Below are 12,924 nucleotides of genomic sequence, written 5' to 3' on the forward strand. Positions count from 1 at the left end.
TCATCCCAAATGCAAGAGTATCCAAGGGAAGAGGGGGGCTCCAATGCACCCTGCCATGCCCCCCAGACCTGCTGGGGGGAGGTTCCCTCCATCCTCCCCAGAATCCCTCCCAGGTCCTCACTAGTTTCAGTGTTTCCATACAAAAAGTCCCCGTTGAGGGGCTCCCTGCGCCCCCGGGGCCGGCAGGCCGGCGTGGCCCCCACACTGCCACCAGCATCGTGATGGGCACAGTGACACCGGCTGCTCCAGGACCACCGCGGGCTCCGAGGTGGGGACGTGTCCCTGCGCAGCCCCATTGCACTCAGAAGTAGGTGAGGTTCTTGACCAGCCCCAGCTCCAGCATGCGCTTGATGGCCACTGCCTCATGTGAGATGTTGTGCTCCGAGGCCTGTGGGACAGCAGGAAGGGGTGAAACAGAGCCGGGGCGGGGGACAGGCACAGCAGGGGGACACTTACAGCCATGGACTTGAGCGTGATCTGCTCATAGTAGTGGATGGTTTGCTTTTTGTTGGCTGAGTCAGGGTACCCAAAGCCTGCAATGTGCACCAGGTCGCAGAAGTGGAGAGCCAAGGTGATGGCCAACAGCCCTGTGGTTGGTTTCTGGGGGAAAGATGGAGAAGCCATGGGGAGAATCCCAAAACCCAAACCTCCCACAGGATACAGGACCAGCAGTATCCTTCTGCTGGGTTGAAACCCATTAATAATCCCACAAATACACAACAGGTTTGGCACAGAGATGCTCAGCAGTTACAAAGCCATGCCACTACCTGTTTGACCTTCCGTGGCTGCTTCATGGGGAGGCTGAGCAGTTTAGCAGCAGTTACTTCCATGTAGTATGGGTTGAGGATGCGCACTTGCTCCGGATTGGCATCCCAGATCAATGGGGGCTGCTTCCAAAACCCTTTACGAACCTGGAAGAGGATGGAGACCTCCTGCTAAGAGATGAATCCCCCATAGTGCTGGGGGTGAAGGCGCAGCCACTAAGGACAGGGCTGACCCTGTGGCTAGTGGTTCCCAACCACACTTGCCCTCTTCTTGTCGTTGAGGATGGCCTCCATCCACTGGAAGTCCATGGGCTTGAAGGGCACCAGCACCAGCAGCGTGTCGGGGTTGTTCTCTGCCTGGGGGTCGAAGTGGGCTGACTCGGGGTAGAAGAGCCGCATGGTGGTCTTGGAGCCCACATCCTGCTCATAGCCGTGCACCGGCGCGTTGTTCAGCCTGGGACACAGGGATTTTGCTCAGTGGGTGATGAGTGACACGGGCAGGAACCTGCCGATGGCACTGGGCAAGGATGGGTGGCCCACAGGGACACCCAGGGCTGTACCTGATCACCACGTCGTAGGTGTTGATGGTGTCCCCCATGGAGCTGTTGCGGAGTCGGTGCCCATTGCCCACCACCACACACCTCCGACACTTCAGGCTGTGGGGGAAAAGCAGCACCTGAGCCAGATGTGCTCAGAAACGATCACCTCTTTAACCTCAGAGGGGTTTCAGCCCCGCCTTCACCACAGTGCAAAGCTCCCCATGCACCACCCCTACTCCCATGTGGCCAAGCTGGCCAGGTCTCTGGTGATGCCTGTGCACAACTTCACATGCAAATGTTTCACCCCCAGGGGTAACTCCTGCTGCATTACCTCTGGATGCTCTCAGGCAGCGAGTAACTGGTGACCGACAGCAGGCGCAGGAGGACATCCTCTGCAAAGCAACAGCGAGGAGAAAGTGACAACATCGCCAGCAGCACATCAGTGCCCACCCATCTCCATGTGGCCTCTAAACCCCATGATCCCCTGGGGATCCATTAAATGTGCCCCCGCTTTTGTAGGGACCACAAACAGGGAAGCAGACACCCACGGATGGACAGACAGACGCCCACCCCGTTCTCAGGGAGGCGGTGGCTCACCGCTGCCTTTGGTGCCATAGGGCAGCTCGTAGAGCGACGGCGTCCTCACCCAGAAGTAATCCTTCAGCTGCAGGAAGAGCGGGCGGTCCCTCGTGTAGCTGCAAGGAACAGGGAGGGGAGGGGGTGAGGCTGAGGGATGGGGACCTGGCCGTGGTGCCCCAGGGACCCCCTCCCGTTACTCACTTCCCTATGAGCTGTGCTGCCTTCCTCTCCACCTCCCCAATGGGACACACGGTCTTGTTTTCTTGCACAGGGAAATAAAAGCTGCAAGGGGAGAGATTAGAAGCGGTGCCCATTCCTTCCCCCGGGAAAAGCAGGGAGTTGTTTTTGCTGCTCGCCCCCATTGGCTGTGCAAACACCACAGGAGCTGCGGGGTATCCAGCCCGTGCTCTGCCAGGGTTGGGATCAGCAGCATGCTGTGCCCTCACCCTGCAAATCGCATCCCCAGGGATGCACATACCTGTCCTCCCGGTATATCGAGTACCACACCATCACCAGAAATAGCGCCAGCACTCCCAGTATCTTCCCTCCTGTGAGCCAAGAGAAGTGCTTCAGCACAGGGAAGGGAAGCAGGGAACGGAGGTGTGGGAACCTCGGGGGAAAGGGGCGCAGGGGAAGGAGAGCGCTGATATCCATACACTGCTCTACAGCCTTCCCTCCCGAAAGGATTTCCCTCCTTCAGGAGGGTTTCCCACGCACACGCGGATCTCCCCAGCATCCCTGAGCGAAGCGCTCCGCGTGGCCGCTGGGTGTCAGCATCGGAGAGCAGCTCCGCTCCCACGCCCCGAACATCCCATCCCCACCCACACCCCGGAGAGGAGCGGCGCTCCGAGGAAGCGGTGCCGCTCGCGGAGGCTTCGGGGACATCGCAGGCGGTGGAAAGGACTGCCGCAATCTCAATTCCAACCGCCATCCCCTCCCCGCGTCCCGCACCGCGTCCCTAACGGTGCGCAGGGTTACGGGACCGGGCGGAGGAGAGACGCGGCTGCCTGCATGGTCTGCGCAGAGAGAGGGGATGAAGGACCGGTCCGACCCCCAGCCCCAGAGCAGCACCGAGAGGGGATGCTACGGGGTGCTGAACCCCCTCTGGGCGGGTAGAGGAAGGAGAGAAAAGAAAACCCGCTTGGTGGGGAACAGCAAATGCAGGCACGATGCTCGCCCATCTCCGGTTCTTCCCCGGCCCCAATGCTGTAACCCCACCAGAGCGACCACCAAGCAGCCCCGAAGGCCCCCACAGGAGAGGGGCTGGCAGTGCGTGCAGTGAGGACTCACGGGACTTATTGATCATCTTTATCAGCAGGGCGGGCATCAGCCGAGGGCCGGAGCTCTCATCGCAGCCACTGCCGCTCACCTGGGGTGGGAGGGAGAGATGCATGGGTCAGGGAATCACTGAGGCTGGAAAAGACCCCTCTGATCCCCAGCCCACCCCACCGTGCCCAGGTCTCTCAGTGCCTCATCCCCAGTTCCTAAATACCCCCAGCATTGGTGACCTCCCTGCTGGCAGCTGTGCACTGCAGCATCACCCTTCCTGAGAGGAAATTGTTCCTAATATCCAATGTAACCCACGGGCGCAATCCCCAAATCCAGCAAGGGAAAAGCTTTCCCCAAGAGACCCCACAAGAAGGAGCAGGACCCATCTGCCTCCAAACCAGCAGTGCCACCAAGCTCTGCAGGTTTGTTTCAATTTAAACCCAAGTCTCCCTGACCTGCATTCAACAAGATGTCCCATTTCTACAGCCAGTCCCCCCCCACCAAGATAATAAAAGCCATTAATAAGGGATCCCGAGGAGATGAGAGCAACTGCAAACCACAGAGCGCTCCAACCACTGACCCTTGGTGCCAGCAGAATGTGTTGAGCTGTGAGCACATCCCCAGCTCACGGCAGCAATCACCTCGATGGGATGAGTGTCCCTTTGGCTTTGCAGATGCAGAAGCATCTTGCCCGGAAAAGGCAGCAGGTAGGGAGGGAAGCATGGGTTTGCTGCACAGTTCCTGGTTACTCATCCTTTTGCAATGCAAATGCCAGTGAACGGTGGCGCAGTGCATCCCTACGGAGGTCTGCGGGGCTGGGGATCAACTCACCATGGGGAGAAGACTTGGGGATCACCCACAGGAAAGCTCACTGCCTTCGAGGATGGCTCCAGCTCTGTGCCACGTAGATGGGCACCTCCAGCCCAACTTTTCCACCCCAGAGCACAACCTGCCCTTGGCACATCTCCCAGCAGGGTGTGGAGCTGCTTGCACTGCACCATTCATCACCCAGGGCTGCACCACAGCCACCGCCCGAGGGATGGCACGTCCCCATGGGGAGGCTGTCAGCCCACGGCAGCACAGAGCAGCCGCGGCATGAGGGGGCAGCCAGCGTCTGCTCTGGGCTTTGGGGTCTCTCCAGGAAACAGATGATGGAGGGGAGAAGCAAGACTGACCACTGGAGCCCGGCTCTCACCTCCTTGATCACCAGTTGGAGGTAAGAGATGAGCACAAATTGAGACAGGATGTGGAGCACTAAGAACACGTTAACAGTGCTGATAAGGGATAGAAAAAGGTGTTGCTTGCTCATTGCAGGATCACCTGTCTGGTGCTGAATCTTATCTCCTCCATAAAGCACAGGTAGCAAACAAAGGGTAACGAGCCCTGAAACCTGATGTGGGCACCCAAAAAGGAAACACATTTAGAGGAGGGATGGGAAACCCATAGATGCCCCATTGCTGTGCACCCCACAGAGCTGCTCCCTGGGAGCCCAGAGCCAACGCTGAGCAAAAATCCCTCCTGTTGGCTTCTGCCCCAGCACCAACTGTGCCAGCAGAGCCCTGCACAAGTGGTGCTCCCCTCCCCAAGGGTGAAATGCTCCAGCAGCACTAAGTAAGCCCACTGTTTGCTTTTACATTCCAGCTCTTTTAAATACTTCTCTTTTTTCCCTCCTCTTTGTGATCCTTCTCTCCAGGCTTGTAGGCACAAGCCAGCTTTTATGCAAAACCAACCCAAGGCAGACAGAGTAGTTTGGGGAGCAAAGCAGAGCACACCCGACCCCACATGGAGGCCGCAAAGGAGGGGTTTGGGAACGAACCCAGCCTGGCAGTGCCCGACCTACAGCAGCATCCCAAAGCAGGATGGCGTGCGCAAACCAGCTCACATGGATGCTGGATGCTCGCTGCTCCCATAGCATCCCCGGGTGAGATTTAGGGTTTCTCCTCAAAGAGATGAGAAAAAGCCCCTTTTCTTTGATGTCTGCACAGCATTACCTCCACAACACCCCAGGGCTGAGCGTTATCACCATGCTTAGAAGCTGTGCCGACGCATCGCCCTCGCCGCAGGCTGAAACTTTGGCACAAAGCTTCTCACCCCAATGCTGCACAACAAACACCCAGATCAAACAGAACGCAGCAAAGTGCCATAGGTCTGCAAGGAGCAGAATGCAGTGCCACAGCCCTGCTGCACACAAACCCCTGCAGGTCCAAAGCAAAAGGTGCTCTGCTCCCCTGCACTCTACTTTGGGGCACCCTTCCCCAGGGGTACCCATCCTTTGGTGCCAGCAAGGGGGTCACAGAGCACACAGTATCTTCATGTGTTTCCAACTCGAAAATTCGGGAACAGAAGGCTGGTGCAGCAAGACAACACCTCCCACTGCCACCCAACCCAGCACCACTTGGCCAGGGAGCACCTCCATGGCTCACCCCACACACGCGTGGGATTTTGGGGAACTGCAGCAGAGGTGGATTTGAAGGGGATCACAGTGAGAAATGGGCACTTCAGCAACCCCCACAGGCTCAGCAGAAGAACCTAACGGAGGTGGGCAGAGCACATGGGTGGCACAATCCTGGCACTCCCCAACCCAGTGCTGCACAATGGGCCACCCGCAGCCCCCCGCAGGGGCGCTGAGAGTAATGGGGTGAGGATAAAGGGGAAGGCTCCAGTGCTGATATGAAATCAAACAGCTCTGTGGGATTTATGGCTACAATTACCGGACGAATCCATCAGACGTCAGCTGGTTGCCTTGGCTGAGTGCACAGCACCATGGTGTGCCCAGCCTCTCCAGCAGCACCCACACTGCCAAGACCTCACCTCGCAGTGCTCCAAACAAGAGGCAGCTGTCCAAGAGCCGCCTCCACCCCATGCACCCCTCGCTGCAGGCTGCTGGTGCAGGCTGGGTGGCATTGGCATTCCCACAGCAGCTCCTGCCTAGAGGAGATGCTCATTCCTCTGGGGATAAGGGATGCACACAGAACACTGTGTGGTTTGCCAAAAGGAGATGTGGGTTAGGCATGCATCCCAGCTCCAGGGTGGCTTTTGGCACACTCAGGTGGGAGCAGCGCCATCCCATCACCCAGGGGGTGGTACAGAGGTGATGGGGGGAGCACTGTGCTATGGGGGCAGTGGGGAAGAAACTAGAAAACAAATGGGGAACAGCCCCTCACTCTTCCCTGTCCCACCCATGGGGATTTTCCAGGCTGTGATGGAGACATGAACATCTTTATGGAGTGGCTCAACATCACCATGAGAGCTGCTGTAAAGAATGTTTAAAGCAAAATTGACCTTGAAAAAGAAATACAGTGTTTCCTTGGCTCATGGTATCATGGCCCTGTGAACAGCTGACCAAAGGTCTACAATAGGAAAAAGCAGTTTTAATTTTATGGGCAGGCGAAGCCTTAGCATAATATTTACCTGTGACTAAGGAACAATGTGGGCTCTGCCAGAGCTCACCCCCGGGCCACCCCTGACACATCCCAGGTTATAAAAACAAGATTTCCCTCTTGAAAGTGCTCCTAAAGGTGCCAAGACCTCTCCCTAAACAGCACACAGCCCTCCAGGAGGGGCTGCAGCTCTCCAAAAATCAGCCACCAAAGCACGCAGCCACCAACCCAGCGCAGGGACAGGGTGCCCAGCAGGGCCAGCAGTGACACCCAGCCCAACACCAGGGCTGACACAGCACCCCGCTGCACACAGCATCCATCCCTGGGAGCCACTGGCTGGGGGCAGCCAGAGGTGGCAAAGTGGAGAAGTGCCACCTGTTCCTGGGGACCTGAAACCTGTACCTGGGGTCAGGTAACCCCACTGGGACCCTTCCCACGGTGCCCCACAGCAGCACATTGACCCCACCGCATCACCCCACGGGTGCCCCCCAAAGGTACTTACAGTCCTTCCACGTGGTGTGAGCAGAGGGGGCAGCAGCTCCGGGGGCTGCTGGGCTATGGGGCCATCCTCTCTTCCCCTGGTGAAGGAAAAAGGGAGAGCCTCAGTGTCAGGCTGGAAGACCTCGGGGCCCAGCACCGCTCACCACGTGCTCAGCAGCTCTGTGCCCCCTTTGCTTTCCCCAGCCTCTCACGTCCTCCCCGCAGTTTGGAGAAGAAAAAAATCCAACTCCTCCCAGAGAAAATGTCCACGCACAACAGCACCCCCAGCACCCCTTCTGCCTGCCCTGTTCCAGAGAAACTGCCTTCCCCACAGCTGCACTGCATCAGCCTTAATTACCCAGATAACGAGAAGCCAGGTGGGGTAAGGGTAAGGAGCCAACCCCAGCCACAGCACGGCTCCTTCGTTGGGGTCAGGTGTGCGCCAGCATCGCGTTCCCAAGTGTGGGCTGGATTTTGGGTGGCCCTGGAGTGGAATGGGGACTGGAAAGGGAACGGGAGCTGCATCAGCCCATGTGGGTGCTGCTGGCCAAGGGGCAGGAAAGGTTTCCATCCCATCAGGGAAAAAGCCACGAGCACGGAGCGTTCTGCTGGAAACCATCAGAACCGAAGTGCTGCGTGGAATTGAGTTGGTTTTGGCAAAATGAAATTTTGGAGGGGAAAAAGGGAAAGAAAAAAAAAAGAAAAGAAAAAAAAAAAAGAATTCCAGCAGTGACGAAACAACCCATCCACGGCACCCGAACAAAAGGGCCTTTCTTCCCCACAGCCCATCCCACGCTCTCCCCGCACTGAAGCAGCCAAGCGCTGCTCCCGGCCAGGAGGTGGCGGGGGGACCTCAGCTCACAGCTGGGAAGCACCAGCAGCACAGAAACCTTCTGCAGGGCACATTCTGTGCCCCCACACCTGAGCTCCTGTGTGCATGGGACAGAGTCTGAGCACCGCACCCAAAGTCCACCCACTGCTGAGATGAGCGCACTGTTCTCTGCACCCATCTCAGTGCACGTGGGGCCCCACACCCTCCCCTGCTCCTTCCAGCCCCATCCACTGCAGGAAAGCACAATGCATTCAGCAGGCAGCAGAGATGACGGCCAGCTCTGCTACCTGCAGGAGCTCATCCCCATGAGTGCACCATCCCACACGTGTGCTCCAGGCACTGCATGACGCCCAAGGATGGGCTGCAGGGCAGGCAGCTGGTGCTGGAGCACAGGCTTTGTACCTCCAGCTGTGAGCTTCGTTAAGAAGAATGTCCCTCTGGAGAGCTGCTGGAAAGCACTTCATGCAGTGCAGCACTGGGGGGGACGTTCCATGCCCCGCAGCCCCCCACCCTGAGAGGATGCTGCAGGGTCCCAACAGCCCATCAGCGCTCACCAACCCCAGCAGCATGTTTCCCAGTCTCCCAACATCAGTTTTGTCCCTTCCTACTAGTGCATGCCCCATCCCACCCCAGGCTGGTGGCTCCGAGCAGCCCCGGAACCTCTCCAAGAGAGGCGAAGTGCAGCTTTCATTGCACCATCTGCACTTTCAGCACATCATCTGCTCTTCCCTACGCCTCCAAGTTTCACAACATCTACAAACCCACTGTGCAGGAACCTGCCTGCCCCCACCACCCAAATTACCCCAAACCTCCCGAGCGCAGCACAGCACAGCCTTAAGGATCAAACCCAGCAATCTCGCCCACACCCCTCAGCGATTCCACCGATAACCCAAACCCTTCTGCCCTGGGCAGGCTGCCATCCCCACGCTGCACTGTGGGCTGGGGTTCCCTACCCGTCCCGCTGATGGCTGCGTTTCCCTTTGCTCATTTTCCACCCATCTTTAATTCATTGACCGCTCATTCCTCCCCGGCTCGATCAGGGCGGGCTGCTCCTGGAAGGCACTCTCCCTCCTCATGGCGAATCGAGTCGCTTTCTTCAGTAGAAAAAAAAACAAAATAATGATCACAGTCATAACCACAATAGAGCCAGAAGGGACACGTGCAGTGTCAGCCCCCCAGCATCCCTTGGTCTGGGTACAGCCCCCTCCCTCCTCACATCGACCACCCCACCACATCCATCCGTCCACCCACGCCGCGCAGTGAGCACAGAGAGAGATCCGGAGGAGTCCATCCCCGTGCAGATCCCCCCGGCACCACAGCCATCACATCATCCTGGTTGCTATCCCCCAAAAGGAGGGAGCACAGCCATGGAACAGGGATACACACAGATCTGCACTCAGTGCCCACTCAGCAGGAGAGCAGCGGGGCCACTTCCTGGCCACAAGATCCAAAAAGTCATCGCCAGGAAGAGGAGCAGGAAATTGCTGCAGTAGGGTGCAGAGCTGTAACAGTGCAGCATCACCCAACGGCCTGCACTGCCCCACATCAGCCCCAGATCAGCTCTGAGCCACACGTGGCATCAGCACCAAATGCTGCTGTCATCAAATGAACCTTTCTGCTTCTTCAGGGAGGGAGCACTCCTAATCCCACAAGCACGAAGGGCTGTGGCACCCAGCAAAGGTATGAGGACACCCAATGCAAGGTAAATAATCACCCACCTCTCCAGGCCTAAACAGGGCACGCATGCAGGAACCGGGTGCTGTGGGTCCCCAGCATCCCACACCCTACAACCACTGCTGAGCACCCAACCCAAAGGAAATGGGCAGGGAGACCCAGGAAGGGGCACAACGCAAAGCAACAGCGAGCTGAACAGCAGCCAGGGGGATAAGCTCTTTACAATGGCCACAATTAAGGATTGTTTGATTAGCAGCTTAACCACCTCTGGAAAACCCTTGGTTTGGAGAAGACCAAGAGCAGCATTTTCCACCAGCAAAACCCCCAAATGCACTTCAGCAGCAGGATGGGGAAATGAAGAGCTCCCCAGAGTAGGTTTGGTCCCACAGCCCGGGGTACCGGAGACGTTTTGCAGGAAGAGCAGCCGGAGGAGTGGGAGCAGCATCTGGAAGTGATCGCAGTGAGAGCCTCTCCCAGCAGCGCGGCAGGGAATTCCAACGGCGTGAGCTCAAGTCCGGGGCTCCTCCAGGGAACCAGCAGGGAGCAAACGGAACAGAGCAGCGGGATGCAGAGCTGCCCGTCCCACCTGGGCGCAGCCCTGGGGCGCGCTCTGCACGGAGCACACGCGCACATCCAGTTCCCCTTCACTTCCTCGGAGCAAACCTCCAATCCCACCCACAGCACACGCGTGGGTTGGCAGCTGGAAACAGCAGGGATGAGCAGGATCCGGCCCTTTATTTTTGTCTTTTTTCCCCTCTCCCAGAAAATGTAGGTTTCCTAGAAAAAGCCCCAGGAACACAGCTTGCCCAGGGGCACCCGAGCAGAACAAGGAGTGAAGCAACCAGTAATACCATTTCCTCCTGTTGTCACACAGCCAGGGCTGCGTGGATCCGCTCCCACAACAACGTGCAGGGACACATCCCAGTGCCACGGGGACGACCAGGAGCCACCAGCACTAAGCACAGGGAGGGCACAATGGGAAACCCAACGAAGGCATTGAAGTCATCGCAGAGGCGTGCTTCCATGTGATGGATGGAGAAGGCACAAAGGCAAAACCCAAAGAAGGCACCGTGGTCATCCCATCGCTAGGAAAGGGCTTAAATCTGCACTTCCATTCGACAGATGGATGCTGTGGTCACCATCCCATCCCTGCCCCACACACCTGTGAGTACTGCTGGCACAGATGGACACCCCCAGCCTGGCAGCCTTCCTCCTTCCTACTGCCATCCCTCATCACCCGAATCCCTGTGGGACTCAGAGTGCTGCTATTAACCCTTCACCTGGAGCTAGAGGAGTAGCAGCCTTTAATGATGCAGATAATTAAGTACAGGCGTTAGGAAGAGCCCAGCAGCTCCCATCCTATGGCTGGTAGCAACGTCAGGAGCTCACTGCAGCTCGGACGTGCCCTCAAAGCGTTGGAGCTGCCAAGAGCCGAGCAGGGCTGGGACCTCTCCCCGTCCCGTGGCTCTGAGCTGCAGCACAAATCCAGCACGGTTCTCCAAACGCCCGGTGCTCTGCACCTCATCTCACTGCCCACGGACCTCGGCCACCGAACACTGCACCCATACAGCAACAAAACAACTCCCCAGGGGAAGAATCCCTTTGTTCTCCGCTAAGAACAATGAGACCCCTCCAAACACCGCTGCTCAGCGAGCAGAAAGCCCGCCGATGTTCTCCTTTGGACCGAGCATCCTCGCGTCCCAGCGGGAAGGGCTGCAGGTCCCGCGCAGCGGGGAGGGCCCCATTCCCACCGCTCCCCCAGGGCGCTGCGTTGAGCTCCGCACGCAGAGGATGCCGAGCAAAAGGCCCCGTCCCCAGACAACCCCCGCTGTGCTGCGCGGCCGCAACTGACAGCCAGCGGGGCGGCAGCTCTGGGCTCCATTCGCACGGATGCACCGGGAGCTGCGCCCGGCGTTGGGACCCCGAAGCCGCGCCCTACGAAACCAGAACGGCGCAGCGCTGCCCGGCCCCGCAGTGCCGCCGTCCCTCCCAGCCGCGTGTCGATGCGCTCCGTGCCGGGGATCCTCACGGCAGCGCCCGGCAGACACAGCGCAGCCCGACGTGCGCTTTGCTTTGCGGGGCCGCTCCCCGCGCACGGCGATGCTCAGCGCTGCGCACACAGTTTGCGTTCCGTCGCGCCCGGCCGCGCTCCCATTCACAACACAGAGATACACAGAAAGCAAAAGCACCGCATCGACGCTCCGGCTCTGCCCCGCACCGCCCCGCATCGCGGCCTCCGGCACCGCATCCCAAACCCCCCCGGCTCCAAAAGCAACGGGACAAAGCTCAGCATTTCGCAGCGTTCTGCGTTCACACGAGTGCGGACCCCCGCTCCCCCCCCACGCACTCACCATGGGGCGGCCGGGGGTGCGGGCTCGGAGCGGGCAGGGCCGGGCAGCGGGGCTGAGCGGGGCGAGGGGGGCGGCGGCGGGGCGGGCACGCCTGCGCACACAGCGATGGGGCGGAGGGAGCGAAGAGGCGGGGGCACGGAGGGGGGCCGCCGGGGGCGGGGATGCGGCCTGGACCCACCGTGCGATGATGGGGGGCGTCCCGTAGCTCCCCAAGGGCGGCGGTGACGGCGGGAGGATCGGGCGGCGCCTTCGGGGCGGCCCCCCACCCCGAGAGCAGCGCGGGGGGCGCGGAGGCCCCGGGAGGGGGGGAGCAGCCCCTGCCGGTCCGCGCTGCCGGGAGCTCCGAGCGGACTCGTGGCCGCGTTCCGCCGCCGGGGATCCATCCGCACCGAGACCCCACGCGCGCTCACGCGGGCCGATGGAGGCAGAGCAGCTGTCCGTAATTGCGCCTTAATTACTGTCGGCTCGCAGCTGATCCGGGGGTAATTACTGAGGCCGCGGCTCAGCGGGGGAGCTGGGCTTGCTCGAAGGATATTTAGATCCATCAGTCTCTTGGGTTCCCCCGCTAGGTTTATTGCATCTGAAAACAATAAACGGCGTTCAATAAAACTCCAGCAGTAATAACGCATCCCAAATGTCTGTTTTTACCACGCTCCCAAGGCAGAACGCTACAGGAGCGTCGCGGCCGCATGGCTGCGCTCCCCAGCTCCCCAGGACGGCTCGGAGCCTGCCGGCCCTCGGCTCTGTGCCGGCACGCGGCCACAATGACAGCACGATGCAGTTACGGTGGCTGCTAAAGCTGGCACAGCGGTGTGATGGCGACAGTTACGGCTCCCAAAGAAGCCGGGTCACTGCAGTGTGTCAGAGAATATGAAGAGGTGCCCTCATCCACTGCCATCAGTGCGGCCAAAGGATGCACCAGAGAGGGGATGGAAGGGACAAAAGGGACAAAGGCCATCAGCAACACTGCACAGCGCCTCTCCCCTGCTAGAAAACGTTTTTGGAAAGGGATTTGCTGTGTTAGCAGAACACCACAAGTGTTTGCCGGGTCGTTAG

General features: G+C 59.2%; 1 protein-coding gene across 3 annotated transcripts; it reads right to left on the bottom strand.

Moving 5' to 3' along the window:
* Positions 1-170: 170 nt before the first annotated feature.
* ST3GAL4 (ST3 beta-galactoside alpha-2,3-sialyltransferase 4) lies at positions 171-11,962 on the bottom strand. Of its 3 annotated transcripts, XM_031599718.2 has the most exons (13): positions 11,869-11,962; positions 8,797-8,937; positions 7,034-7,109; positions 3,173-3,251; positions 2,361-2,430; positions 2,084-2,164; positions 1,901-1,998; positions 1,635-1,695; positions 1,325-1,420; positions 1,029-1,218; positions 768-911; positions 457-600; positions 171-388 (listed from the first exon to the last, which is right to left on the bottom strand). In XM_031599718.2, the coding sequence occupies exons 2-13, from the start codon at positions 8,829-8,831 to the stop codon at positions 302-304; spliced, it is 1,161 nt and encodes a 386-aa protein (XP_031455578.1). In that variant the 5' UTR covers positions 8,832-8,937; positions 11,869-11,962; the 3' UTR covers positions 171-301. The 3 variants fall into 3 exon arrangements, with proteins under 3 accessions (XP_031455578.1, XP_089979635.1, XP_089979636.1); XM_090123509.1 differs by lacking the exon at positions 8,797-8,937 and having other exon boundaries at positions 11,869-11,936; XM_090123510.1 differs by lacking the exons at positions 8,797-8,937; positions 11,869-11,962 and adding an exon at positions 8,246-8,750.
* Positions 11,963-12,924: the final 962 nt, after the last annotated feature.

This window comes from Phasianus colchicus, chromosome 23 (assembly GCF_987193195.1).
Source record: "Phasianus colchicus chromosome 23, bPhaCol1.hap1.1, whole genome shotgun sequence".
NCBI lineage: Eukaryota > Metazoa > Chordata > Aves > Galliformes > Phasianidae > Phasianus > Phasianus colchicus.